This window comes from Furipterus horrens, unplaced genomic scaffold, assembly GCF_987537825.1.
Source record: "Furipterus horrens unplaced genomic scaffold, mFurHor1.1.pri manual_scaffold_5, whole genome shotgun sequence".
Classification (NCBI taxonomy): Eukaryota; Metazoa; Chordata; class Mammalia; order Chiroptera; family Furipteridae; genus Furipterus; species Furipterus horrens.
Genome location: NW_028327175.1, coordinates 49,727,086 through 49,755,079, shown reverse-complemented (window position 1 = coordinate 49,755,079; position 27,994 = coordinate 49,727,086). Strand labels below are relative to the sequence as shown.

At 43.6% G+C, this 27,994-nt stretch overlaps 1 protein-coding gene across 1 annotated transcript; it reads left to right on the top strand.

Annotated features, from left to right (window-relative positions):
* Positions 1–6: 6 nt before the first annotated feature.
* LHFPL2 (LHFPL tetraspan subfamily member 2) lies at positions 7–22,899 on the top strand. The gene is made up of 2 exons (XM_090276408.1): positions 7–717; positions 20,719–22,899. The coding sequence occupies exons 1-2, from the start codon at positions 291–293 to the stop codon at positions 20,973–20,975; spliced, it is 684 nt and encodes a 227-aa protein (XP_090132534.1). The 5' UTR covers positions 7–290; the 3' UTR covers positions 20,976–22,899.
* Positions 22,900–27,994: the final 5,095 nt, after the last annotated feature.

Below are 27,994 nucleotides of genomic sequence, written 5' to 3'. Positions count from 1 at the left end.
CCGGCAAGTTTCCCAGCGCCCGGCTGCAGGGGCGGGGCCTGGCGCCGCTGACCGTCGCCTCCCTTTTCTGCCCTAGGTGCGGCTGGAGGCCACGCTCCGGAGCTCCGACATGGCAGCATGACAGCCCGGGACGGCGCCCCCAGAGGCCGGGAGAAAGGATCCCCCGGCAGTGGGAGTGAGTGCCCCCCAGCAGCGACTGCCCTCTGAGGCCGCCTGAGCCTCCTTCACCACCGGCTACTTTTATTATTAACCCGTGGACTCCTGACTCTTTTTCCGCCCTGAACATCAATATGTGTCATGTCATTGTCACCTGTCGGTCGATGCTCTGGACCCTCCTGAGTATTGCGGTGGCTTTTGCAGAGCTCATTGCCTTCATGAGCGCAGACTGGCTGATTGGAAAAGCCAAGACCCGCGGCGGCGCTGAGCCGAATGAGCCGAGCGGCCCCTCGGAGCCCTACCACCCCACCCTGGGCATCTATGCCCGCTGCATCCGCAACCCCGGGCTGCAGCACGTCCCGCGGGAGACGCTGTGCGGGCCCTACGCTGAGAACTTCGGGGAGATTGCCAGTGGCTTCTGGCAGGCCACTGCGATCTTCTTAGCCTTCGGCATCTTCATCCTCTGCACGGTGGCCCTGGTGTCCGTCTTCACCATGTGCGTACAGAGCATCATGAAGAAGAGTATTTTCAACGTCTGTGGGCTGTTGCAAGGAATTGCAGGTAAGTGTGTGAGGGCAGGACTGGGCCTGAGAGGCGGACGGGCTCTGCACGTGCAGGGCACGCACTTGCTTACTCGCCTACTGCCAGCTTCGAGACCCTCTACTGTCCTGTCAGTGTGGAAAGTGTGTTCTCAGCAACATGAGCGTGCTGCCCCCAGCACTCCCCTCTCCCCGTTTTACTCTCCTCTGATGGAGAGAAGCGTCTGTTCTCTGCTCTCACATGTTACTCATCATTGCTGTTTCCTCCGATTCTAAGTGGTTGGGTTTTATTGGAGTAGCTCCCACTCCCTGCTTTTCCCATTAAATTAAGAGCATGCTTTCCATGCAGTGCATCCACTGAGGAGTTAGGTCCCTCCTGCAGCAAGTGCTCCACGCAGAAGGAATGAGAGTGTGGGACATCCATTCAGAGGCCAGCGCCAGTGGTCACAGGCTGGTCGCGCCAGCCCCAGCCAGGATGATTGTAGCTTTGGGAGGGGAAGAAGCAGGCTGGGAAGGAATCAGTATCAGCTGCTCTGACTTTAATATACTGATTTAAATTGTCTGTCTCCTGGAGCCTGTTGAATGTTCTATGCAAATCAGAAAATATAAACTAACTTCCACTTTCTGGGGGATTTCTCAGTAATGAGCTGGTTAGAAATCAGTGGAGAGAAAAAGCCCTTTATAGTGATCCAGACAGGAGGCTGTGAGCTGCAAGAACACTTCCAAGGCCATCAGTTCTCTCATGGGCTCTGCCACGTGGCTTTGAAAGGTGGATACTGAACCAAGAGGGGAGGGAATTAAGTCTGTCTAGGCTCAAGGGATTTGTTCTCGATGGCAGAAAAATGCACACACGTGTGCACACACATGTGGGCATGGCAGAGTGAAGACATCATCAAGCTGGCCCTGGCTGGTGTGGCTCAGTGGACTGAGTGCTGGCCTGTGAACTAAAGGGTCTCTGCTGGTTCGATTCCCAGTCAGGGCACATGCCTGGGTTGTGGTCCAGGTTCCCAGCTGGGGGCACATGAGAGGCAACCACACATTAATGTTGCTCTTCCTCTCTCCCTCCCTTCCCCTCTCTCTAAAAATAAGTAAATAAAATCTTAAAAAAGATTTCCTTAAGGAAGCAGAGGGATAGACTCTTGCTTTGATTTTTCAGAAAATAAATTAACTTTTTCAAGAATCATAAATGAGCCAGTTATTAATCTGAACTCTAACAGGAGAAGCAGTAATCTACCTACAAACCTAGCTGAAGGGCACATGCATGCACAGAACTCCTTGGCAGGGAGGGTGAGCACTGAGCCTGGTGTCCAGGCATGTAAAGAAACAGCTAAAATGAATTCACTCTAGCCTGCCTTATAGAAAACTTGAGCTCAGCAGTGCTGGTTTCCAAGTAAATAGATCAAACAAGAGTTTTGGGTTATTTTTTCCAAACAACTGATAAGATAATGTTTTTCGTTCCTCATCTCTTGGGGGGCCCATGTGTGTATGTGGGGGGGCGGGGGGAGAGTAATAGGCCCAGAGAAATGACAGAGGACCTGCTCCATGATCCTGGTCTGTTTGCATGGGAGATATGCTAATGACACCTCTCAGAATCCTCGTCTTTCCTTCTGTCAGGATTAGCCACACCAGGAGTGACCCAGGCACCATTAGGCAGTCATGGAATTTGGCAGGCCAGGATTCTAACTTTTAGCTTTGCTACTAACTTGAAGTTTTATTTGAGATAAATGCATCACTTGGCATTCTTCTTCTGAAAAATAAGTGACTAGAAAATATGATCTTTATAATCTTAGATTTTGATTCTTTGAAACTCATTGTCCCCATTTTGATTCACTTATGAAATCTGAAGTTCACCTCCTTCTGCTTATCATGTCACCTCCCAGAAATGTTAAATGATATGGGTTTCAACACCAGTTCATCTTTTTCTTGTCAGAGAAATGCTCCTACTTAATTCCCCTCAAACACACAGTGCCTCTGGGGTGTGTGCATATATGCATGTGTGTATCTTCAAACTTTTGAGAAGTATTACCGAAGGCTTTATGAACACATAGATGAAGGGAAGTTGGTACACAATTTATTAGTCCCATTGAAGAGTTCTGGTTGACAAGAGGGGCAATTTCACATACATTTACGGTGACTGTTTATCAGCGTGCTGGTCTGCAGGAGAAATTGATATGTCATCCCTAGGAATGCTTTTCATCCTGAGAAATAGTGCCTTCTAGCAAATCAGTGGACATTTACAGTAAGGGGTGGCCATCTTGGGCCGTAACACCACAACCTTACAGTCATGCAGAAGCAGCTTGTAGATCCCCTTCAGTCTTAAATACTATTTGCATGCAGTTTTTAATAGGGAGTTTAGTCCAGTGAATTCAATCTCTAAGAAAGTGGATTAGTCCAGCAAATCTTTTGGCATTCTTATTCGCTATTTCACATAAATGGCAAGAACATTCATTTTGGCACAAAGGATAGTACATATCTTTGGTATTATTCACATACTCCAATAAGTTATTTCTGACTTATCTCTCTCATTTTTCTCTTTCTCCCTTTTTCTCTCTATGTATCAGGCCTCTGGGAAGAAGAGTTGAGGAGAAAAAAGTAGAAGCATATCCCTGGTTCAAGTCTGTCAGTCACATGTCTCTTCCAAAGTTTAGATTTTCTAAAAGAAATCTTAACTTTCTCCTCCCCCTCATCACTTATGTTCCCCATGCATACACATAGGATCTTAGAAAGTCTGAAATTACTCAGAATTTTAAATTGGCAGGAGGCAGAGATTCCTGTATAGTCAGACTAGCTCTCCAGGGCCCACTGATCTAAGACTAAGCACTCAAGTACAGGAGAAGCTGTTGCTTTTCTCCTTCCAGCTGTGCAGCATCCTCGGAGAAGAAATCATGGGAACAAAGGACTAAGCACTAGTCAGCCAACTCCCTCGTGCTGGGATTGGGGGGAGGCATCTATCTGTAAGGGATGCTCAATGGGCTCTTCCTCTCATGGGTGTCTACACCAGGCAGTTCAAGCCAACCTGAATGTCAGCCATGGTCCTTGAATCTATGGCTGAGAAAGTTTGTGTGTTGAAGCAGCTGACTTGCTTTCTCTCCTCTTGGCCAATCTGCAATAGCATATGGTCAGCTCCAGCCTCAGGCAAGGACTTGTTGCAGCTGTGAGCATCAGTCTTTCCTCTCCCTTTGTCCCCTCTTTTTCTCAGCCCTGCCTGGATCTGCTCCGCACCGAAACAAATGGTGAGAAAGGAGGCTGTTGCCAGAGCAACAAAAGATAGTCTTTGGAAATACAATCAAACTGTTTATTCTTACAGCTTTCATTTTGGCAAAAATGGCAGTTTTGTAAAATATGCAATTGGATGCAATTGCAAGATATTGTAAGCACATGCCTTTACTACGCCTAATTTTAAAGAATAAATAGGCCACAGGTGTTATAGCCTTTATTGTCTATAAAAATACAACATAAATCATCAAAATATTGATATTTTGATTTTAGAAGCTGAGTATGAAAAAATCTGCTTCTTCAGTGGAAATGTCAGGATCTGGGTTACTTAAAAAATAATCAGCTCTTGACTGTTAACCCAGATAGCAAGATTTGCCTTCAAGGCCCATTAGGTGGGCACCCAGCTGACACTTCCTAAATACTCGTGAATAAATGCCCTAGGTGCTCACACGCACTCTCAGTCACAAGTAAAAATTCAAGCCTCACCTGGCCCTGGATCAGTCCTGACCTCACCTTAAAGTGGCTGTGAAATGTTGACAAATTGACCTCACTTCTCTAAGCCTCAGTTTCCCAACTTGTAAAATGGGTACAAAAGGAGCACATACCCCAGAGTTGTTTTGAGGATTAAATTGTAATAGATAATATATGAGAAAGGCTTAAACACAGGGCTATATATGATAATTAAAATATTTGTTTTCCTGGCAGGTTTTAGTATATTTTTTATGTTACCTAGAATTGCTGCATTCTAAGGAATAGGGGTATCTTACAGTCTTTAGAATTGACCTTGACTATTGAAATCAACCATGACTACTCTGTATAATGCTATTGCCTGCCCCGTTAAAAGACTGACAGTGTTGGGGCTGAAGACTACAGAGCAGTCCTGTGACTTTGGTGTGACTACGGGTGTCCTCGGAGCATTTTTTTAAAGCAGAAAATAGCAGTTGAATTGACAAAGAAGCCAAAAACTTCTTTCACTCCTCTTTCCCTTGACATATCCATTCTCCATTCCTTTCATTTCTGGAGGCAGCTTCTAGCAGCTGAGTCTTGATCGCAGGTGGCTTCTCAGGCTCCCCTGCAGAATAAATCACAGGCTGATTGGTGTTCATTGGTGAGGACTTGTCCAGCACTTGGCAGAGCCAGAAACACACATCAGTTCATAGCCCTCTGGGATTTATTACAAAAACTGGGTAATCGGCCAGCAGGGTGCTGTTGCCAGCTGTCTTCCTTAGGTTGTGACCTGGATGTAATCCATAGTGAAACCATAGAATGCAAAGACCCAGGTTTTCCATGACAGCATCAAGCAGTTTGTTTTTGGAAATGCATGAAGGGCTCTCTTAGAAGTCCGTGGAATCCCCAGTGACTCAGGTTTGGGACAGAAGCCATTAAAATGAGCTCAGGATCTGGCTCACTTGTGTTGGCTTGGACTATTCCGCGGGGGTTGCCATCAGGGTTGAACTAGCTCGTGAGATGCTGAGCCTGGCTGCCTGCTGTCTTCCAGTCTCCCCTCACGGGCTTGTTTGCTTCTTTGCGTCTGGCTGGCTCTCACGCTCTCTACTCCCTGTAGCCCTCTCTCTGTCTACACCCGTCTCCGTCCGTCCAGCAGGATTGCTTCAGCAAGCTGCTCCATCAGTCTGACCAGACAGATTGCTGTGGGGCTGAACGCTGCCAGGCTGGAGCAGAGAGTGTGCTTGTGGGAATCGCTCCCTTCTGTGGCAGCTCAGGGCCTCGTGGTGCAGACTCAGCTTTCTTGGAAGTGAGCAATAACTGAGAATGGAGGACAATATGAAAAGAGAGGGGAAAGGGAAAGGAATAAAAGGGGTATAAACAGAATAAAAGAAAGGAGAGTGAAGGGTCTCTGCCTTTGCTACTTGTGGAGTTGCTTTGTCATAAATCAGAAATGTATGGGGCAATACAAATAGGCATATGAAACACACCCTGATCAGCACCCAGGACTTGGTATTCTAACTGCTGGTTTTCACAGGCTGAGAAAGAAACTTTGCATCAAGATGGTAACCACAACACAACCTGGCCCCCAACAACCATTTTGATTTATCCGGTGCCCTACTCATCACTCCCAGGCCACAGAGACAGGCCAGGCATTATGGAGGAGAGAGGACTGAGAGGCTTGGAGAGCAGACAGGAAGGGGAAGAGATTCCTGACTTTCTCAGGGACCTTGCTCCATAAATTTACACCTGCAAAGTCCACCTGGCTGTCTCTGAGAGGGTGGTGTGACCTTGGTTGCCCAACTTTAAAATATCCTCAAAGAAAAGGCATGAGGAAAGTAGAGAGAGCATCTCCTGCTTTTCTTCCTCCTTAGAGGCACTGGAAGCTTTTGGCCGTCAAAAGCAGACTCTTGAGCCAGACAGATAACGCCTCCACCAGAAGTCGGTTCTAATAGTTCTGTGTCTAAATCAATGTAAGAATACTACTGATTATGACACATTTACTATTTCATCAACCTTTAGTAATCCTTTGGTAAAAAATAAAGAATGCAGAAATGTTATAAAGTGGCCAGAATTAAATTTCAATTCAAGGAGCTTTTACTGAATGGCTATTAAGTGCAAAGACCTGTAGATTCAGGTCTACAGTTTTTTGAGTTTCCACTCCTAAGTCTGTATTAGTCATTTTTTCATAAACTGCACCCTACAGAAGTGTGTGTGTATATATATGTATACACATGCACAAACACATATGCATATCATTATACATAAAGAGAACAAAGAACTCAACTGTATCATTAGATTAAAAAAACTATTGTCTAAAAGCAAGTGGACCAGGAAGGCATTAATTTAAGTAAATCTGGGGATAGGGATCTATTTTTAAAGAGTCAGTTGGAAGATCTAGAAGAAAACTGCAGCTCTCTTAAAATTCAGATATGCAAATAAAATGTGGAAAGTGGTTTGCCATGGTAACCACTTAATTGTAGCCATAAATTATCACAGAGTCATGGATGATCTGTGTTGAGATTCCATTAACAAATATTCACTTTAGTGTGGCTCTGAATATTTACACAAGGCGTTCAGAGCTTAATGCAGTGACGGTATTCTAAGCTGTGTTGCTACTTCAAGAGTAATCTCCTATGAAGAACTGCTGTAGCACAGGCAACCATATTTGTGATGGGTTCAGTTACTGTATACAGTATTCTCAGTAGCTTCATTAAATGGCCCGCGATATTTTTTTCCTTTTCAAAGATAGCTCCCAGTACAGATGAAATCTAAAACACACATATTGAGGAAATGAAGCCAATATTAAAAATTTCAAACGAAAATGCAGTGTCTGTGTTCAGCATTTCAAGGCTAACCGCAGGAACTTACTGTTGAAAAGGTGGCACCTGGTTCGTTGTAGGAATTAGTTAACTATCTGATCCCAAGACCTTGGCAGGAAAGAAAGTTACTTATTGTCTTGAATAGTTCATAACTTAATAACTAAATTTTTTGTGTCTTTTATTCTACGTTTTATTTATTTTGGCAGCTTATTTTGAATTATCAATGTATTTTGGTTAAAATCAAACAGGGGCACCTTTTTAATCCTACATGCCAGATAAATGAATAATTTACCAAGAAACTATTTCATAAATTTCTCCCACTGCATATAAACAGTTCAGAAAACAGCTTCTCACTTGGAATGTGAAGCAAAACTTTATCACTGACTCGTGGGAAAGGATAATCTGGCTAAATTAATTTGTTGGGATGCATTTTAAAAGTTAGGAATTGAGGCTGTAGAAACTGCCAGTGAAGTAATTTGCATATAAACACAAGTCATTGCTGAGAAAGATTGAGGGAGGCTTTAGCAAGGGAGAAATGCATGTTTCTTATAGATTGTTTCTCCACACATTCTAAGGGCATCTGGCAATTCTTAATTGATGGTCACTAATTTTGAGTAATTGTAAGAAAAACTTCCCCTTGGGGCCTTGGCTGGAAGGTCTTTATGTGACAACTAGGCTCTGATTGTCTTCCAAAGAATTCTCTTTATGTTGCTCTGTCATCCGCTCTCCAGCCCCCACCCTTGCCAATTATAATTCCATGGGAGTGTTTTTAGTAGAAAATGAATATCCTGCTAGACTCTTCCAGGAAGACTGTATGACTGACTATCAATTCAAGCATTTTTTAAAAAACTGACACCTGATCAATCCTTCACTTTTCTTCTTCCTGTCAGAAAATCTTGGTGGTTCAACACCTCCAATATTATTGATCATGTACTAAACTGGCATGTAGCTATAATCTGCTCTACAAAGACCCTGTGGTCATCTGCTGAAAACTCCTTTCATTACCCGTGAACCCTCTGACCTCCAGTTCTTGACCTGGCTGTCAAAGCAGTTATTAAATATCAAAGTTAGGCCCAGTCTAGCTTGTCTTTAAACTCTCGAAACTTTAAAATGAGATACAATAATAACAAATTTAGATCCTGGACTCCAGAGAGACAGAGAACTCAGAAAGAGAGAACCTCTTTACTCTTCACCTTGTTACTTACACAGTAAACAAACAGGATTCTTAAAAGGGGGGCCTCCATCCTAACACAGGCACCCTCTGCATTTCCCACCCTGAAGGGCCGCTCTCAGTAGTTACTGTCTTTGAACAAGTGCAGGTCCACTCTGTGCTGAGGTTTCCCCCAACCCACAGCAAACACGAGAAAGGTAAGGACAATAGAGTAATATTTTATAGAGCTCAATGTAGTCAATTTAAAGAACTGTCCATTGTTCTTAGATTACATCCTTTAGCTTCTGGTGTTGAAAAAATATTATAATGGGAGATACTGGCTATTTTCAGTGTCCTTATATTAGCAAAGTTATAATATTGACCTCCCAATTTTTCTAGCTATTGTACTATTGTATGAAATCCAGAAATGTGGGGAAACCACTGTTCTAGAATAGAAGCAGGGGTACAGATTGTGTCTTTTTCAAAGTTTTATCTCTAGTGTTCAGAATAGGACCAGCTACTACATAATAGGTGCTCAGTAAATCTACATTCACTGTGCTAGCACGGCTGTAAGTTTCTAGGTATTTGAAAAAAGGGAAGGATTTAGCAAGTGCTGGGAAGTCTCAATTCTGATATGGACTCTGCCCACCCAGTTAAAGCATAAATAATTAATAGAGGCCATCCTAGGAAGACCCAATAAGAATCATTTCAGAACTGGCAATCACTAAAACCAAATTCTGTTCAGGCTTTACAGAATATATTTTTTATTAAAAAGTTAAAAAAGTGATTTCAAAGGTATAGATTAAATAAAGGTAGCAATTTTGGGCAGAAATCCTTAATTCATGTTGTAATATTTTATATCACCCTTATTTATAAATACTGTTCAAATACTCCCCACTGTGAAATGGCCAACTGAAATTTTGGTACCGAGGCTAGTGCCCTGTTCTGGCCTCTGGAGAAGTCAGGCAGGCTGGACTATCAATACTGATTAGCTTTGGGACTTGGGAGGCAGAGCAGAACTCCCCCTGGGTAGAAGAGGCCCGGGGGCCACCATCTTGGTGTCTGCAGTTATCATAAGCAACATTTCATGAGCGCCAGATGCCTAAGATTGAGAGCAGTGTCCCCTACACATGGAGAGTGAGACAAGTAGATCTCTGTTAACACAAGATTAACTCAAGCCTACTGTGTACGAATAACGGCTGCAAGATTCAGGGACGGAGGGAGGTCAGGAAAGGTGCAGATCATCAGCTCTGTTCTGTGAACTAAGAAAGGCTACTTGGAGGAGGAGAGGTGGCTGAACAATGACAGTGGCTTGACCTGCTGGAGGAGGGATATCATGTGGGGGGTAAGAGTGCTCTCAGTGCTGGATTTTGTCTGATCAGCTACATGTGTCTGTGCTGGAGAGGACATGGGGTATTTGTGTGTGTGTGTAGATGGCATTCGTGTGCTAGGTGTATGTGCAAGTTTAGAAGGTTCCCAAGCATACAGAATCTCAGAGCCAAGACTAAAATGTAAGTGGAACACGGCTTACATTTTTTCCCCTCTGGTATCTGATGAGTTGTGTGCTTTTATTTGCAGTTTTCTGCTGCTACAGGTTCCACATCCTGCAGAAGAGGACATCACAGCAAACCTTACATTGTTCTGACCTCTTCACTAGGTTTACTTTCTAGAGGTTACTTTGACCACAGGTTGCCATTCCAAAGTGGTATCTATGTTGCAACCAGCAGGCCGATGACACTTAGTTTGGAATGCAGGAGAAAGCGTGATTAGAATTTCCTTCTCTCTCTGATCTTGCTGCAGGGTTAGTGAATCAACCTGCCTGACAATAGGTGGCCCTTTATTTCAGGGCAGCCTTCCCCTCCCAGCACTCCTGTGATTTTCTCACTTCATAACTGTTCTTCAACATTTGCCCTCCAGCCTCTCACAGGTATAAGTATGCCAGCATTTGAGTAAATATCCATTTTCCCTCTTCAGCTGGATAGATGCCTTTGCCTTAGAAGAGTCTCTGGTTTGCAGTAAAGCCACAGTCTAGTATGATGGCACAGGGGGGGATTCTGGAGCCATCTGGCCTGGATTTAGGTCCCAGCTCCACCACCGATTACCTGTGTAACCTTACTTAATGCACCAGTTCCATCATCTCTCTGATGATAATATTAATAGTACTGACCTCATAAGACTGTTACAAGGAATAAATGAGTTACATTTAGTGTTTAGTCAGGCACATTGCAGTACTCACAGCATGAACTGATGCTTTGTTAAAATAATTATCATTATGATCATTGAAAGGCTCTCATCATCTTACAGACTTCCAGCTTCGAAGTATTAGCAGTGAGTGTATACAATTGGGGGAAGGTGTTTATAGCTAATGCCATGTCATCTTTACTTGGAAACTACCGCATCTACCATGGAAGACCTTTCCAAACGTTCCTCCAGAGATGTGAAGACTAGAAAGCAAACAGGACTCAGGGATGACACATGGAGTTCAGTGTGTGGAGAGCACTGTGTCGTCAGCACTGAGTGTAGACATGGGATGGAGACATAGAAGCCAAGGAATAGGGACCACAGTCCTCACCTCTGTCAGTAAGTTTACCATCAGATGGGTGTTCCTGGGAGCCTAAAATACACTCTTCCAGGCATCTAGGCAGCCTTGGAACCAATGCTGTTTTATGATAAGACAAATCTATATTATGTCCTAGTAAGACTTCTATTTACTATTTTTGTTCTAGTTAGTTTTCCAGGTAGCTGATGGACCATTTACTTGTAACTTTTATTTAAATTTTTACCCATGAAATTCTTTTAAATTGCATCTTTTCTTTCTTAAAACAAGGGTGTAAGGAACCTGATTCAGCCTTGTCTTGGTGACTGAGAATGATCACTACAGTGTGTCTCCAAAGTCCCTGCACATGACAACTGTACAGGTTCATACCGTGATGTCTGGGAAGAAACGAGCTTGCCAGCATATTCAATGGATAGGGAACTGGATGTGGTCTGATATGGGGTGCCTTCCTCAAAAGCTTAACAATATCTCACAGCTCGCCGTGGGGTTTTGGGGCAGGGAAACCGTCCCCACCTATCAACAGCTGATGATCTACGAATAGCTATTAGAGATTGACAACATGACTTCCAACGTCAGCATAGAAGATGATTTGGGAAAATAATAAAAATTTAGACACAAAAGATGTAACTATACAGATGAATGTTAACTACCTTGCATATGGTTGTTGTACAATACTCTGACTCCAAAAAACCTCCGCTGCCTTGCGGCATACCTCTTCAGGGGAAAGGCTAAGGGAGTAAACCCCGACAGAAAATCCGGAGCCGGAGTCCCTAAGGCGGTTTGACGTTGTAGTCAACACCGGCAACTCCTGCGGCGCACCTGAAGCCAAGCTGTATTGACTCCGTCTTTCCCTTGGACCCTTCAGCTGCGAAGAGAGGGGGGGTCTGCTGCATGGGCAACAGCAGACCCTCCATATCACCCTGCCCAGGCTCTGTAGCTTCAGCTTCACTGGAGAGGACACTCCAGCGTCATCGCAAGATGTCGATTCAACACGGGAGGAGACAGATACCGTGTCACTCCCGAGTCGGACTGCACAGCCATTCTCGGTGGTGCAGATAGACTCTTAAGAAGCTACACCATCGTCTCTCGAGACGGACGGCTGCCGACGACAATACTCCGTACATCAGTTGTACCAAGTGATGGTCCCAGACTAAGAGTTAAGTAGCCAAACATGCTGTTTTCCTCTACTGGAAGCAGAGAAACAGTGTCCGCCCCACCCCCCACACACTCGGACATGCACACCTCAGACTGAAGCACTGCCCTCTGAGCTGCCGACAGGAGTAGGTATTCTCCTGGCCGTAGAGAAGTTCTCCACTGTCTGCCTTCAGTGCTACCTCCTCTTTATTTTCCCACTCTCCAGGCTCATGCTGCGTCTAGATACCAGCCTTACCTCTTCTGCAAACCACCGCGGTCCGTCTCCCTCATTTCCCTCGTGCGGCCCTCTGCCCTCTGTCATTTTCCCCGACTTCTCCAGGTTGCTGCCAGCACCGCTGCTCCGCACCCCCTGGTGGCCCAGGCAGCTCCCATGAGTCAGCCACAGCCTGCCTTTCCGCTGTGCCCTGTGCAGCCAGGCATGGCTGGGAACATCTCACAGCTCTGAGGCTCAACTCAGGCTGGTCTCTAGATAACTGAAAGTTTATTATATTTAATTGACTTACTACTTTTTTCTATGTGGTCTCCCAAAAAATAGCTATTTTCTCTAGCCAGAAAGGAATTTTTTTTCAGTGCTTATCATCAAGTAAAAGGCGAGGCCCATGGTTTGGAGCCTGTGCGCGTTTCATCATTAAGTGTAGCTGGTGTTAGGTTAACCAAAACTGTCAGCCCCTGGGATTCATGTTATCAGATGAAGCTTTTCCTCCAACATTTACCAACATTTGGCAAGAACTTTCCACATTGGCTTCAATATTTATATCACAGCATTCTGTCTTTTCATTCACCCAACAAATATTTACTGAATATCTTATTACATGTCAGATATTGTTCTAGGCAGTGGGGAGACATAAAGTATAAACCATAAAGTTCTCTATCCTTGTGGAGTTTACATTCAGGCTGGTGAAGGCAGACAATAAACAAAAAAAGTAAATTATATAATATGTTAAAAGGTGGCAGGTGCTGTGGAAGAAAAATGAAAAAAGGTGGCGTCAGGGGAAGAAGGCTGGGCATGCTGGGGTTATAAGGAGGGAAGTGCAATATTAAATAGGAAGTCGGGGTACAATTTAGTGGGAAGAGATTTAACCAGGGACTTGAAGGAGATCAAGGAGGTGGTCATGTGGGTAAATCAGAAGAGGAAGCTTTCCAGGCAAAGGGACAGCTGAATGAAGGCCAGTAGGCTTTGCCGACAGAGTATTGCGGGTTCTAAGGTTTTGACTGCACGGTGTGTAGTTGGACTCCCGTTTGCTGAGATGAAGTCCACAGGGTAAAGACCAGGTTTTAAAGTAAGAAGTAGGAATCAAGAGTTAGGTTTGGACACAATTTTCAAGTACCTTGTTAGCTATCCAAGTGGAGGTTGGAGGTCAAGAGTAAGCAGCTGCATATGCAAATCTAGAGTTTAAAGTTTGAATTCAAAATTCAGGAGACCTCAGCCTAGAGACAGTATTTAAAGCAGTGGGGCTGAGTGTGATGGATCAGAGAATGTACAGAAGAGGACAAAGAATTGAGCCTGGGCTCCTCCCTGATGTCCAGATAATTAAAGTAAGGAAGAGCAAAGAGCGAAGGGTACTGAGAATGAAAAGTCACGGAGGTTTCCTTCCCACCAGGAGCTGAAACACTGGCAGATGATCTGAAATTCATGCAAGGACTATCCTGTCTTAGTTTCCCATTAATCCAGGACTATCAGTGCTTTATATAAACTTTGCTGATTGAAGCTATCACCCCCAGGGAGCCTGGAATGCTCTTGGAGCTGTGACCCAGAATGGGGATGGGATACAGGAAGCTAGTCCCTCTCTCGCTTCATTTGCCTTTGCTTCCTGTTAGAGAGATGGTAGCTCTGGGCGGGAAGGGGAAGGGGAAGGGCAGGGGCAGCCTCCTGGCTTCATGCTGTAGGGAGCTGAGCTGGGTCAATAAAACTGGAGCTCAGGCTTAGCTAGGCCCGTATTCCAGACCTCGACGTCAAAGGGTAGTCCTCATAGGGATAAACAACACTGGGTGACATTTTTTAAAATTTTTATCAGAGATGTTGAAAGGGAAATGGAGTCTTCTGCTATGAATCTATGTGTGTTTCAAAGCCAAACATAAGTTGAACTCTTAACCTTTTTAATCTGTGACATACCCATCAGGTTTATTATGGTAAAAGCTAAGACAAAACTGTGACATAACACAAATAAAACTTTTTTTTGCTCTCAAGAGACGCCAAGTCCTGTTAGGATACTGCCATATCGTCAGGGCTGATAATAATGCCTCGCACTTTGTAGGTAATGCAGTAACTAGCTATTGGTTAAATATATAAAAGTCACGATGTGCTAGAGAGCTAAAGAGGGACGTGCACAGAGCAGTGGGAGCACACAGAGAATGACATTCTGGCGGGAAGTAACAAGTGCTTCACAGAGAGGTGACATTTGAACTAGGATAAGGGGGGATATTTCCAGGTGGATGAGTACCCCCAGAGTCGGCATGAATAAGAGCCCCTTGTTCAGGGAAGGTAATGTGTATTGTGTGACCAGAATCCTTTAGAAGCACAGGCCTGAAAGTGTTTACAGCCTATGAAACCCTAAACCACCCCACTCCTCTGCCCATCACAGCCACTCATTACTGTGCCGGGCATCAGGACAGGCACCTGGAGGGCACTCGGTGGACAGTCCTCAGTAATGACCTAGTTAGAACCCAAATTTATCAAAAAGGTACTAAGCTTGCTATCAGCTGTCTGCTGTGAATGCACTCTGCAGAGGCAGTAGGGTATTTTTCATCGCTTTAGAATGAGCTTCCTGCTCACAGCCCCATGGAGGCTAAGTGTCATGCCCCTCACTGGGGCTTCTCCACCAACTGCACTTAAAGTTGCTCTTCCTGTCTTTAGTAAATTTCCTTTGCAAACCAAGGTCTAGTCAGTCTTGACTATTTAGTCTAGAAGTCTGTCTGAAGAGGAAGGAGTGTGATGTTGAAAGTCTTGCTCGTTATTCTGTAGAAAGGAGCCAGCCTTTAGTTCTTGCACTTTTCAGGCCAGGAACAGTGACCTTCTTCTGTACCCACAAAACAACAAACAGGCAGTCCTTGAGTCCATTACCTTGGCCAACAGCTTGTGGAAGTGTGGTGATTTGTGTGACTGATCTGGAGGGAAAGAGGAGGTGCTAAGACTGAGAAAAAGCCATGGGGCCTTTCCCCGCTTCCTTCACAAACTGAAGAGCTGTGGTTCAGACTTGGCTCCCCCATTCCTAGCATCCCATATTCTTAAAGTTTGAGGTGGGCATCTTCAGACCAAGTAATATTACTTAATGTATTTAGCAATGCTTCATTTTTCAAAAATCAGGGGCTTGGCTAGATTATGGAGATGTTTTTCTTCCCACCTAAAGGATTTAATCAGAACTTGTATTTGATATCACCTTGTTTGATTCCAGGGCAGTAGCAAGAAAATTATCTAAGACCTATAGTTTTGTGGCTGGTCTAATCAGACAGTGCTGAATGTTGATCAGAAAGCCTGTAACATTACTTTTCCTGGTGTGTTTCCTGCATTTTTCCCTAGCGCCTTCTAAGTTTTTTGGCACTGGAAAAGCAATGATGAGACATAGCTCATGGAATCTAATTTTCTGAGTGAAACCGAAACCACAGGATTAAGCTGCCCATAGAGAGTCTGAAAATTCCTGTGCAGCAAAATAGGAAACCAGGATTGAGCCTGAAAGCTCATTCCAGGGATGGGAAAATGTCACTAAAATAGCAGAGGTGCATGACAGGCATTGAATTGTGATAGTTGGTGCCCAGCTGATCATGAGAAAGCCACCACCAGCTGGTGGGCCTCAGTGAAGTCACCAGGGTTCTGTCTCCAGCATGTGGTGGCACCTGTAGGGCAGTCCAGGTGACCAGCCTCTTTATTTACTTTTTGAGTCGTCACACAGGTGACCCCATGGTGAACAGATGCTGGCATCTTTTAATCCTCCTGGTATAGCAAACTGGGAGGCTGTTAGCAAGCGAAGATAGAGGACACAAGGCTTAGGGTATCTTTTAACCTGTGGAAAGTGGTATGATCCTGGGTACCATCCTATCAAGTTGAGCCATGGCGGAGTGACCAGCCCTCTGAGTTACTTCAGGGGTAGCTACTTTCTTTGGTTACTGGCCAATATCGTTCTGCTTTTCCTTCTCCTCCCAGCTGGGGCTGACACTCACTGCTCAGCCAGGCACCAGGGAGAGATGCCAGTCAAAAGAAAAAGCAAATGCCCACTGTCCTAGTCCCTTACTTTCTCTGTCAAGGTAGCCAGCACCCATGTGGATAATCCCTGGATGTGCTCCCAAGTGAGGACCAGGGATGCCACAGCCAGTTTGCAGCAGCCTTGCTATGTCTTATAGTATTCTCTTGCCTCTTGTCTGACCTGCCATTTAAGAAGTGAGGAACTTTTAAGTCTGTCTCATTAGCTGGCGTCATCAAACCCGGTTATAATTTGGGGAACAAATTTGCTTTTAAACTCTGGGATTCCCAGGCCTAGAACAGGGCATTGTGGCAAAATAAGCCAGCCATTACATTACATTCTTATTGACTGTTACCGATCAAAGTTATCTTACTGTTTTCCCTAGGGGCACTGTGGTTTAGAAATATTTATTACAAAACCAATTGCACTGACATTAAGAAAGTTTTATTAAGGGCCTACTGTGTGCCAGGCATGAACACTAGCTTTATAGTAAACCAAATATACAAAAATCTCTGCCCTAGTGGAGCTTAAAGTCTAGGATGGAAATGGTGTCAAGAAGAAATAACAAAGCAAGGAGAAGGGATAGCAAGTAGGGGAGTGGCAGGTGGTTGAAATTTTAAATAAGCTGAAACAGACGACCACACTGAGAAGGCGGCACTTACAGACCGGCCCAAAACTAGCTGGCCGGAGAGCACGGAAGGTGAGAGGACTAGCAGGTGCAAAGCTCCGAGCAGGCTGACGCGCTTAAGGAAGAGCCAGGTGTGAAAGGCAGAGGGGAGTGCAGACAGGCAATAAGGAGCTGGATCACGTGGGGCCTGAAGGCCAGGGGGAGGGAGCTGGATTTTACTCTGAGAGATGGGAGAACTAAATGGGCTTTTTCTTAGTAATTTTACTAGGAAGCAAAAGAATATGTTTGGATGATGTTTGTGCTGCAGTTAAGGGATGCTTACTAAGGCCTGAATGGCTGCTCAGAACCTTGTGAGGTGAGGCCTAAGGGTGGCAGTCCCCTGAGAGGGTTGCCTGAATCACTCAACTGTCTAAAATTCCTTTGATGAAAGAGCTGTTTTCTAAATACCCAGACAGATGACAAATTTAACTTTCATTTTTTGCTTACCTGAAGGCCCACTCTTTTCTTTCCCTTTTCAGACACAGGTCTTGTATTTTCACGGCATTCACCATGCTAATGACAACTCTGAGTGCTGGGAGGTGAGGTCACCAGCCAGGGCAGGGTAGACAATGGCAGCTTCTCCCGCCTGCCCCACTGAGAATACGGGCAAGGCGCTGTGTGTCGGCCGGCTGCCCAGGTTGAGAGTGTGTGGTTTCGGCACACTTCACGTCCAACGGGACTTGGAGGCATACCACAGTCCACTTATTACTACCCTCCCACGTGGAATGCCCTGTGGGTTTACAAACATTCAAGCTGAGTTTTTTGCCAGGCTCATAGGCATGGCACCTTTATATGGTAAGAAGAGTCCCCCTACTGTCATTCACAAATGGATCATCCAGTAGCAGCCACTAGGTTTTAAGGTGGCCTACAGCACTTTGGGAACTCTGGCTGAGCTATCAGAAAAGGGAACACCTGAGAAAGCAGGGAGAGGTACTGGAGTGAATGTTCCTGGCTGTACTGTGAAAAGGGGCCTCATATTAAAATAATAAGGATTATATCATTTAATTATTTTAAGCCTGTCCACTTCCCAGAAGGATCTGAGAGAGCCAAATTAAGGTATTTTGTGAGCACGGGGTAGCAGAGCTGCTACGTGACAACAAACTCCATGCTTTCTGTCTTCTGTCCCTGTCATATTAAAATGCCTTGATTTTGCTTCCTGGGCTTGTTTAAGCCATGTAACATAAACAACGTGCCATTAATATTTAATTGGAGCCACAATTCAAATACAACACAAAAACTCGGGGCTTTATAGGGAAGAGCAGCCCGGGCTTCTGTGCCTGGGGCCTGCACTGGAGCTTGGCAGCAAAGGCTGCTCGCCAGAGGGGCCTCCGAATCCTTACTCCCAGCGATGGTGCCTCACGGTTCCCGGGCGCTAACATAGGACTGGAGGGGGAACAAGATTCCATGTACTTTGGGTGAGGTTTCCTAGGGAACAAGGTAGGGTTAAGGTTTATCAAATGCCTTGGAAACAAAAGAAGTTGCTCAACAATATTTCGATCTCCCCAGCTGATCTGTTCAGATGGAGGTGGTTTATTCTTTCAAGGGTACTAAATTGTAACTTGGGTCCTCCCCTCTCTCCAAATTATTATACCTTTCAAAACACACCCTCAAGAATAAGCTGACCTGCTTATTCATAACTGGTAAACGTTAGACTGTGTTTACATATGGGAAGGGTCTGCGAAGGCTTCAGCCTATTGCCATGTGCTAGTCTATGTTCCAGTTTTGCTGTTATTGTTATGGATGTAGAAAATACTCTTTACACACTTCAGTAGTCCCAGCCTTATCAGTTAAACATTATCCCATTTTACAGGTTAGGAATCATACTTAGATTTCAGAGCTTGGACTCAAACCTCTATCTTATTCCAAATTCTGAGCTCTTAACTACTAACTGACCCATCTCTTTATTTAGTGACTCTTTGCTGTGGTCCATTATCTTGCTGGTTTGTATTCTAGCTCACACTAGAAATAGGGGCTTTCCAGGTATATGATTTCTAGCCTTGGAATTGACCCCAGACACCCAAACCAAGATTGCCAGTTCAACCTCTTGCGTATTCCAGAGTATCAGCACACTCTCCACTGGCTGCCTCATCCTTGGGGGAGTTCACCGTGCTCTCAGTCACTTCTAACAGCATCTCTCCAAGGTGCCTCAGTCTGCCGCATCTTTCATTTATGCTTCGCAATATTGGGTTGCATTTCCCTAGCTACACATCACTGCCTCCCATCCCAGCACTCCGACCTACAGAGAAATAGAAGGTTGCAGGGTTACAAAATTTCTTTTGTAAAGCACCTTTTTTTCAGAATATGAGCAGATTCCCTCTACTGCACTCCTGCTAGAAAGTTCCTTGGAGGCCTTCAGACTAGAACAGTGGGAGTGATTTGGGAAGCAGGAAGAGCCATACCCCAAAACTCACTCTAGTAGTGAAATGCCCTGCTTGGAGGGAAGACGCCATCCATCACAGGAGGAGGATGGTTCTATGAAAGTTATGATCTGTGGCTTCAAACACGGTCCCTGATGATCTTTCTTCAAACCTCATACTACCACAAATTCAGTCATGCTCTTTCTGTGGGGAAGTGGCACTAAATGACTTGGAAGCTTTGGTGTGGTAAACCCAGAGAACTAAGCCAAGATTATTATTAGTTTATGAGGATAGAGTTGCTATTCCATGGTATCTAAAAAACAGGTCTTCTGGGTTATAAATTAACAACCTTGTGATATGTGTCATGTTGAAGAAGAAAACCATTTTTCCCCTGTGCCACAAAGAGGAAAGCCGCACTCTTGCAGCATCCTTTCTACAAAGAAAATTTCGCTGGGTAAGATTTGGGGGCCCTCAGTTGCCTCTGTGATTTTAGGATTTCCTTACCAGCAGCTTTTCTGTGTGACTGACTGGCAGCCGGAGCCGGGACCGAGGCAAGGCAGGCAACGTACTTATTCTAAGGTTCCCACAAGCATAGGGCAAACACCTAAAAGTAACTGTCCCTTTACATTTGTGCCTCACTTGCCTCCCCTTAGTCTGGGCCCTGGGGTAGCTCCTAACCCACCAGCTGGCAGGAAAAATAACTTAATTACACAGTGGGCAATAAGTGGTAAGGCATAGAAAAATGGATGTTTAGTATGACAAGATGGTGGGGTCAGCAAAACAGAAACAGAGCTTGTTAGTGTCTACTCAAGGCCGAGTTCACCTAACAGCATTCAAACAAAAAAAAATTTTTAAGTTTGGAAAACTTTTTTCTAAATGTACATGTTAATATAAAATCTCTGTCCAAAGCATGCAGTTGTTTGCTGGTAAATGCCATCCAACAGACTCCCATGGACTTGTTGAAAGCATGACATCAGGTTGAGATCTGGTCTCTTGCATTTAACCAGGGTGACAGCAAATGGTTCTGTGTGAACTCCCTTAGACCAGGGGTTGGCAAATGTTTTCTGCCAGTGGCCAGACAGTAAATGTTTTATTCTGCTGCTCCAGCATAAAAGTCATAGGCAATCCATAAGTGAACGGGCAGAGCTGTGTTCCAATAAAACTCGGTTTATAAAAACAAGGCCACACTTCCTTGGCCTTGGTTTGCCAACCTCTGCCTTAGGCCAGGGAATGCTCCCCTCAGTAAGAGCCCTGTGAGAAGAAACAAGAACAAGTTCACTTGTTTCCTAGAAGAGAAATTATTAGGGGGTACACATTCCAACATGTACAAAAGACACAAGAATATTTCTAATAACATGATGATTAGCTGCATAAAATAGTCCCTAACACTTGCTGTTGCAGAAAGAATGCCGTACCCCAAAGCTGGCAGCTCAAGTAACAATGATGACAACTCTGTGCTCTTTCCTTTTCTGCCCTGCAGGCCTGTTCCTTATCCTCGGTCTGATCCTCTACCCTGCTGGCTGGGGCTGCCAGAAGGCCGTTGCCTACTGCGGACACTATGCATCGGCCTACAAACCTGGAGACTGCTCCTTGGGCTGGGCCTTTTACACTGCCATCGGTGGGACAGTCCTCACCTTCATCTGTGCCATCTTTTCCGCACAAGCAGAAATTGCCACCTCCAGTGACAAAGTACAGGAAGAAATTGAAGAGGGGAAAAACCTTATCTGCCTCCTTTAACGACCTGAACGCGTTTCCCTCCTCGTGTAACCTTGTGAAACAGTCAAACAGTCCACCTCTGCTTTCTTCGTTTGAGTCAAGTGAAGAACTAGCCTTTACCTACCTAAGCCACATTCCACAGCCCTGAGCCTTAAAAGGACCAATGAGAGGCAACAGCTAGCTAAGCAAAACGACTACACGTGAGGGCCACAGTGCAAATTATAAGAGTTGGACATGAAAACAGTACATAAACCCTGACATGCAGTTGCCAGATTCTGTCAGACTGCATCTCCCCTGACGCCCAATGAAGGATGATCTAAACCCTTAAAGCAGCATTTCTCCAGTAACAGAAGAGACTGTTAGCCAGCCTGTAAGCCTCTCTGCCTCAGAATGAGGCTTGGTGTTTTTGTTTCTTCCTGGTTCTTTCAAGGCTTCTCAGCTGGAGGGTACACACTTACTGGGGATAGGATGTGCTAAAGGGCAGAGCAAGACACCATCTCTTGCTTAGCTCACCAGAGGGGTCCAGCAGGGACAGTGTGACATCCTGGTGTGGAACTTACTCGAGGCTGAATTCCAGGGTCAGATGAATCAACTGAAGTGCCACTCCAACATTAAAGGAAGAATAAGGACCTATAAGATTGTAAGAATGAAAGTACAAAATCCTCTAGTGAAGACAAATTCAGTCCGCTCCCCCGCAGCCAAGCTAGCACCTATACCGGCCCAGGCGGCTCCTCTTCCACCAGAGGTCACATGTTTTCCTCCTAGGGTTGGGATTCTGCTGACTGCCAAAGGAAACCCCCACTCTGTTTCCTCATTCCAGGGACAGACGTCTCCAAACCAGCTGTGATTAATTCAGATGTTCCCTGGGAGGACTTGCCAGAACCTCAGCACTTGAGGGGAGATCTTTTCCTGCTATTTGGTAACCATGCTTTCGTCAGCTCTATTTCCAACCACAACAGCAACAAAATGTCATGCTGTGCATAAAAAAAAAGGAGTTAATCACGGGACTTAAGTTTTTCCTTTTACTGGTGTTGATCCTGAGAGCAGACTGAAATAACATTAAATAGCTGCAAACGGTGAGCTGAATCAAAAGCTTCATTCCCAGGTAAACAGAGTAGAAAGTTAATGCAAAAAAATAAAGGAGAGCTAGACCAAGCTCATAGCACCTGCCTATACCTGTTTACAAAAAGAATCAACTACCACTGTTAAAAAGGGTTCAGGTGCTTTTAATCTAGTTTCTATAAATTACCAATATCATTGATTCAGGAAAATGGTGTTAGCCATCACCTGAAATTTACTTTGGAATGATCAAAGTGGCCAGAAAGAAGCTAGTCTGTTTTTACTCAAAGGTCCGGACTGCGGAATGATACAGACACACTCCATAGCAACGTAAGCAAGCAGCATGGGCCTAACAGATTCTGGAAGGATTGGGCCTCGTTGGGTTTGTGAATCTGCTCACTTGAGGGCTTGCTTCATTTTGAAAATTTAACAACTAATTACACACCTTGTTCAGGCAAGGCATTGTGTGCTGAGCACCCCCAGCTATAGAAACCAGACTCATACCTTATAGCTTTGCCCAAAGTAAATCTCCAAAAGCTGTTTGAGTCTAAAACCATGCCTGGGCACAGAAGACTGATTGCTTTCTGTGTGGGTGGAATGGAATAACTAACATTCTACTCCTCTCTGGCCTTTGGCCTAATTACCAGAAGTCATCTTTTCTTACCGATTAAGAGCTAAGGGCAGTAGGGGTAGGGGCGTGGAACCACCAATCTTAGTCCAAAGTTCAGAATAAGCAAAATGTAACTCCTGTGACTTTCTCTGAAAAGAGGAGGGGTAGAGACATAGCCGCCTGGGGTAAGGGCTCAGGGAACACGAATTCTGTCTCTGACATCACACAGAACAGGTCACGGCGGCCACTGAGCCGGCCCCTGGACCTGACAGAGCATATACACAAGTCCCAGTGCCACCACAGTAACTACTTTTCAGACCCTGGCGATAATTTTCATTTAAAGAAAGCAATTTGCTTCATCAGGCAAATCTTGATAAAAACAAAGTTTTTCTCAAATGTACCGTTAGAAAATTTACTTTCTTTTTGTTTGTACAAGATAGAGAACCCATTTTCTGACACGGCTTTTACACTCTCACTCTCACAGAAAAGTTGCCATAAGCCCAGAGGATCCTCTGAGCAAGTCCCTCATCGATACTGCCCGACTGCCCCCTGGCTAAGGTGGTAGTGTATCCCTCAGTCACCCTGATACCCAATGTCACAAGTGAAAATGTGGCTTCTCTTGGTCAGAAGAAAGTCACTTGCCAGAGTTCACTTCATTAGTCTGAGTGCTACAGAAGACAGAAAAGCACATGCACACACAACCCGGAACCACCGCAGCTACCTAAACACTGACTTAGTAAGCAGAACAGAGATGGAATTTCTCTATCAGAGAAAGAGTGAGAGGTAATGCTGGTCCCTTTAAACCTCAGTCCACTAGCCAGGATTTGTTGGGATGAATGGGACATCCAAAATCATGCTGGTCTAGACCAACACTGCAGGGCTGATTGAAAACCACTCAGTACAAGGAACAGGTTAGAAAGAAAGGTATTGAAAACAATTAGACTATTGACCCACACCCATTTTTCTAATTAATTTCTATTAATCACCTAATCACCTCAGTCTAAAAATCTAATGTACCTGGACCATTACAACTACCAGAAAAGTCTTATTTATTTTTGCCTGCATTTGTGCTTCAAGTTTTGTGATGAGCTGGGCTTCTCAATGAACTCCAAGAAGGCAGAAATGTTTGCCTTGGATTCTGTGGATTCTTTAAACCTGTGTGCTAATTCAACAATGTTACATTAATTATGTAAGGGTTTTTGTATAGTTTTCAAACATCTGTGGTGTAATGATCTTTGTTAAAACATGTAAAGTGCCATAGTCTTTTTTTATGTGTAGCATATTTAAAATATATATATATTATACATACACAAGTCTGTGTGAAAGATGTGCAATAACAAAGGTGTATGTATGTTCATTTTTGGAAACTGGACAGGCGTCAGAACAGGGATTATTTCTGTTTTGGCAAAGGAAGAGTTAAACATGTTTGCCTTTATGGCCTAGTATTTAAACCATAACAATTTTAATGCTACACAAACCTATGTGAAGAAAAGACTGGTATGCAATTGTTTTCTTTCTGGGTCTAAATTAAAATAATCACTAGATTTATGTGAAGGTTAAGCCGGCAAGCCAGGCCCAGTTAATGCTAGTCTTTCATGTGAAATGTGAAGCTGCCCTTATTGCTTTTTGCTGTTAGTGTGATAGCTAGTAGCTGGTACATAATCACTAAGGAGCTATTTCTTAGCATGCTTTGATAGACCATGTTAATGCTAGACCACTATTTAAGGGTTGATCTCACACCTTCTTAGCCATATGAGTCTGGCTTAGAACAGACCTCTCTGTGCAATAACATGTGGCCACTGGAAATCCCTGGCCTGCATTTCTATTTGGGCAGCAATGACTCCCAAGGGCCAAAAGAGTTCAAGGCACAACTGGGATTTCTTCTGAGACTGTGGTGAAACTCCTTCCAAGGCTGGGGGGGTCATTAGGTGCTTTGAAGGAACTCAGCACCACTTGATATTCAACAGCCACTTGAGCCAAATATAAAATTGTATTTACCGCCGATGGACTCGATTTGAGCCTTCAAATTTGTGGTTATCCTATTATATAGTAAACTAATACATTGTTTGTCTAGCATTGATTAGGTTCCTGTGCATATATATGTATTTTCACACTGTGCTCCCCTCTTGTCCCCAGATCTGAATTAAACCCGATTTTGCAAACTGATTCTGATTTCTTTGAAGTCTCTTTGTTTCATATGATGTGTACAATTGGATGAGGAAAACAGCTATCAGTCAAATTTTATTTTAAACACCAATTTCTGTAATATTGATGATAGGAGAAAAGATACTCAGGTATTTTAACTATTCCATTCATTAGTAACATGTATATCTCTACCTTAGGTTAGCTTTAACTTTAACATAGGTCATACAGTTTCTTCCTTGGAGAAGTATCAGTGTAATTAATTATAAAAAGAAAAAAAACCCTCTCAATACAAATATGTTAATTTTAAAGTAATAGTAAGTCATGACAATGGACAATAATGTGATTGCAGAGGTGGGGTGAATGTGGAGAGGGTATGGGGGGGACAGATGGTGATGGAAAAAATCTAAATTAAATTTTAAAAAAGTAAAAATTAAGAAATATGAAAATGCTTCAAAGCATTAAAAAAACTTTAAAAAAGAAATATGTATAATAATAGCAAAGAAAAAGTCTACTGAAGGTCACATTCTCCTGTTCCAAACAAAAACACCAAAATTAAAAGCCAAACAGGGAACAGCCACATTTCCTAAAGGTAATCTGCCCATAAAAAGCCTCATCCAGAAGCAGATTTCTCAAAGATGACACTAAAAACCCTTTTCATGAACTCTTATTCAATGCTCCATAATCTCTCTTGACGCACTTATCTCACAGAATAAACAAAAAGGGTAATTTCCTGATCTGGGGCCCATGATAGCTGCAACTACATTTATGCTTTGGTTTCTAAACACGCCTGACAATTTCCAGGTTTCTAATAGAAACCAAGATTAAAAGCTGACCAAATGACCCAAATCACTGAAGAAAAGAAAAAAAATTCCAAACAAATTATGATCTAAATAATCCAAGCACAACTGGAAAATTTCAGTTGCTTTTGTATCTGTCATTACATCTTTCTGAAAATCCACAAGAGAAAGGACCCTGGCTTTAAATTTCAGCGGAGGCTGGGGAACCCTCAGGTGTGCTTCCCACCTCATCCTTAGTTTTATTGAATGAACTTTGCGTGACTGCTCTTCCTGGAACACACTGCGTTCAACTGACTCCAAGGCCTTAAGTCTTTGCTTAACATAAAACACTTAAGAACAGTCTTGACTATGCTTGACATTTCCTTTAAGCAGGTTATTTCAGTAGTTCCCAATAATTCAGTGCCTTTTTCAACTCAAACACTAAAGAATAAGGAGGGCATCAAAGAAAACTTTCAGCCCACTCTTCAAAGCAGCAAGAACCAGTAATTACCTTTCTCCCATAACCCCTATCGGCTGCTTAGTCATGTGGCAGGGGCCGCCCTGCTGCTCTCCTTCCCACTATCTTCTTCCCAGCAACTTCCTCCTTACCCTGAGAGTTCTGCAAGATAAGTCTTTAAGATGTGAACTGCTCACTTTGCCTGTACAAGATAGAGAATCCATTTTCTAACACTGCTTTTACAACTGCTCACAGGATGTAGATAAAGCATAAATGAGGAAGTAGCAAAACCACATGGGAAAAGAAAAATCAATGAAAACCGTAAATATTAGCAGTTCTTTAGCTTTTTATAGTCAAATAGTCTCAAATATCGAACACCTGCAGGCAAGCAGTACACCAAATGCTTGTGTTTAGGGGAAACCACTATACTCTCTTCTCAAGAGAAGAAAGCCGGAGTTAAGGCAACTGATAGCAAAGACAATGAGATGAATTACACATGTTAGGGAGAAAGGATGGACAGTCTCGTAACTGATTAGAAGCGGGGAGGGGAGGAAAAGAAAGAATCCTGGATATCTCCTGGGTAGTTCATTAGGGCACAGATCAGGAATCCAAGAGAAGCGGAGACAGTGACGGCGGGAAGGTTCAGCTTAGGCTGACAGTGGAGAAGTCCTGTGCAGCTAGAAATACACCGTGGAGAGACGACCAGGTTGGAGACAGAGATATGGGAGTCATCAGTACACATGGACAGACAACAAGAGGTTTTAATTATGGTGCACATTCTATGTGCAAGTACCATGCTAAGCACTTCCTATAATTCATTTATTCATCAAAACCCTATAAGTAGAAACTATTATCCTTTGTGTTAGTTAAAATCCCCCTGTTGAGAATAACAGGAAACCAACTCAAGGTAGCTCAGGGAGAAAACGGAGTAAGAATATTACTGGGATAATGGGATGAAACGTGGGTGAGCAGTCAGACGGAGATGAAAAGCCATTAATATCTTTTCTATGTCCTTCCATCCCACTTGTCCTTGCGTGTCTGTTTCATTCTTAAGTTTTTTGGGGACTCCTTCCTCATGGCAGAATATGGCTACCCCACATTCTGGAACAGTGTAGCTCTCTACAAATCTACCAAGGAAAAGAAATTAATGAGCCACACATGAGTCCACCATGGCTAGATATGACATCCAGTACCAATATGGTCTTCAGGGACCCCAGAAGAAATGGACTTGTGAGAGCTAGATAAACATCCCTAAGAGAATTTATTACAAGAATATAGAGGGAAATCTTATTTTTTAATTTTAGGGGAAAAAGTTGTCTTCCTAAAAATTAATAGAAAGGTATACACCAAACATTAGCAGTGGTTATTTATGGGTGTAAAATTATGAGCAACTTCATCTTTTTTTACTTATAAACATTTCCTATAATTTAAACTGATGTATGTTAATTTTATGATTAAAAGTTAATTTTAAGAGCTAAACAACCAGGTGATTATGATATAATGCTAGGGAAAATAAGATTTTTAAAAATCCACAGTTTATATCCCTTAACTCTATAAAATACATACACATAGAAAAAGAATGGGAAAAAATCCACAGAAACATTAGCAGTGATATCCCTAGATGACAAATTACATATCATTTTTATTTTCTCATTTATAGTTTTCCATATTCTCAACTGTTCAACAGGTATATATTACTTACATATTAGAAACAAAATCAGTTTGAGGAATGTGTATGCCCCAGTGAATTCAGTTTTTACTGAGGTGACTATAACATTGAAGGAACCACTGTGATCACCAGATAAAAGACAGTGATTTTGGTGTGTTTTTTTCCCTGGCCCCAAAACACCTGAAGAATCATACAGATTGCCAACAATAACAACTACAATCACCATGATTTATCCCAAGAATCCCAGACCCACAAAATATTTTAAAAGTTCTGGAGAATTCTGGGATTATATCTAAGTGTTTAAAACAATAAAATTTGCATACT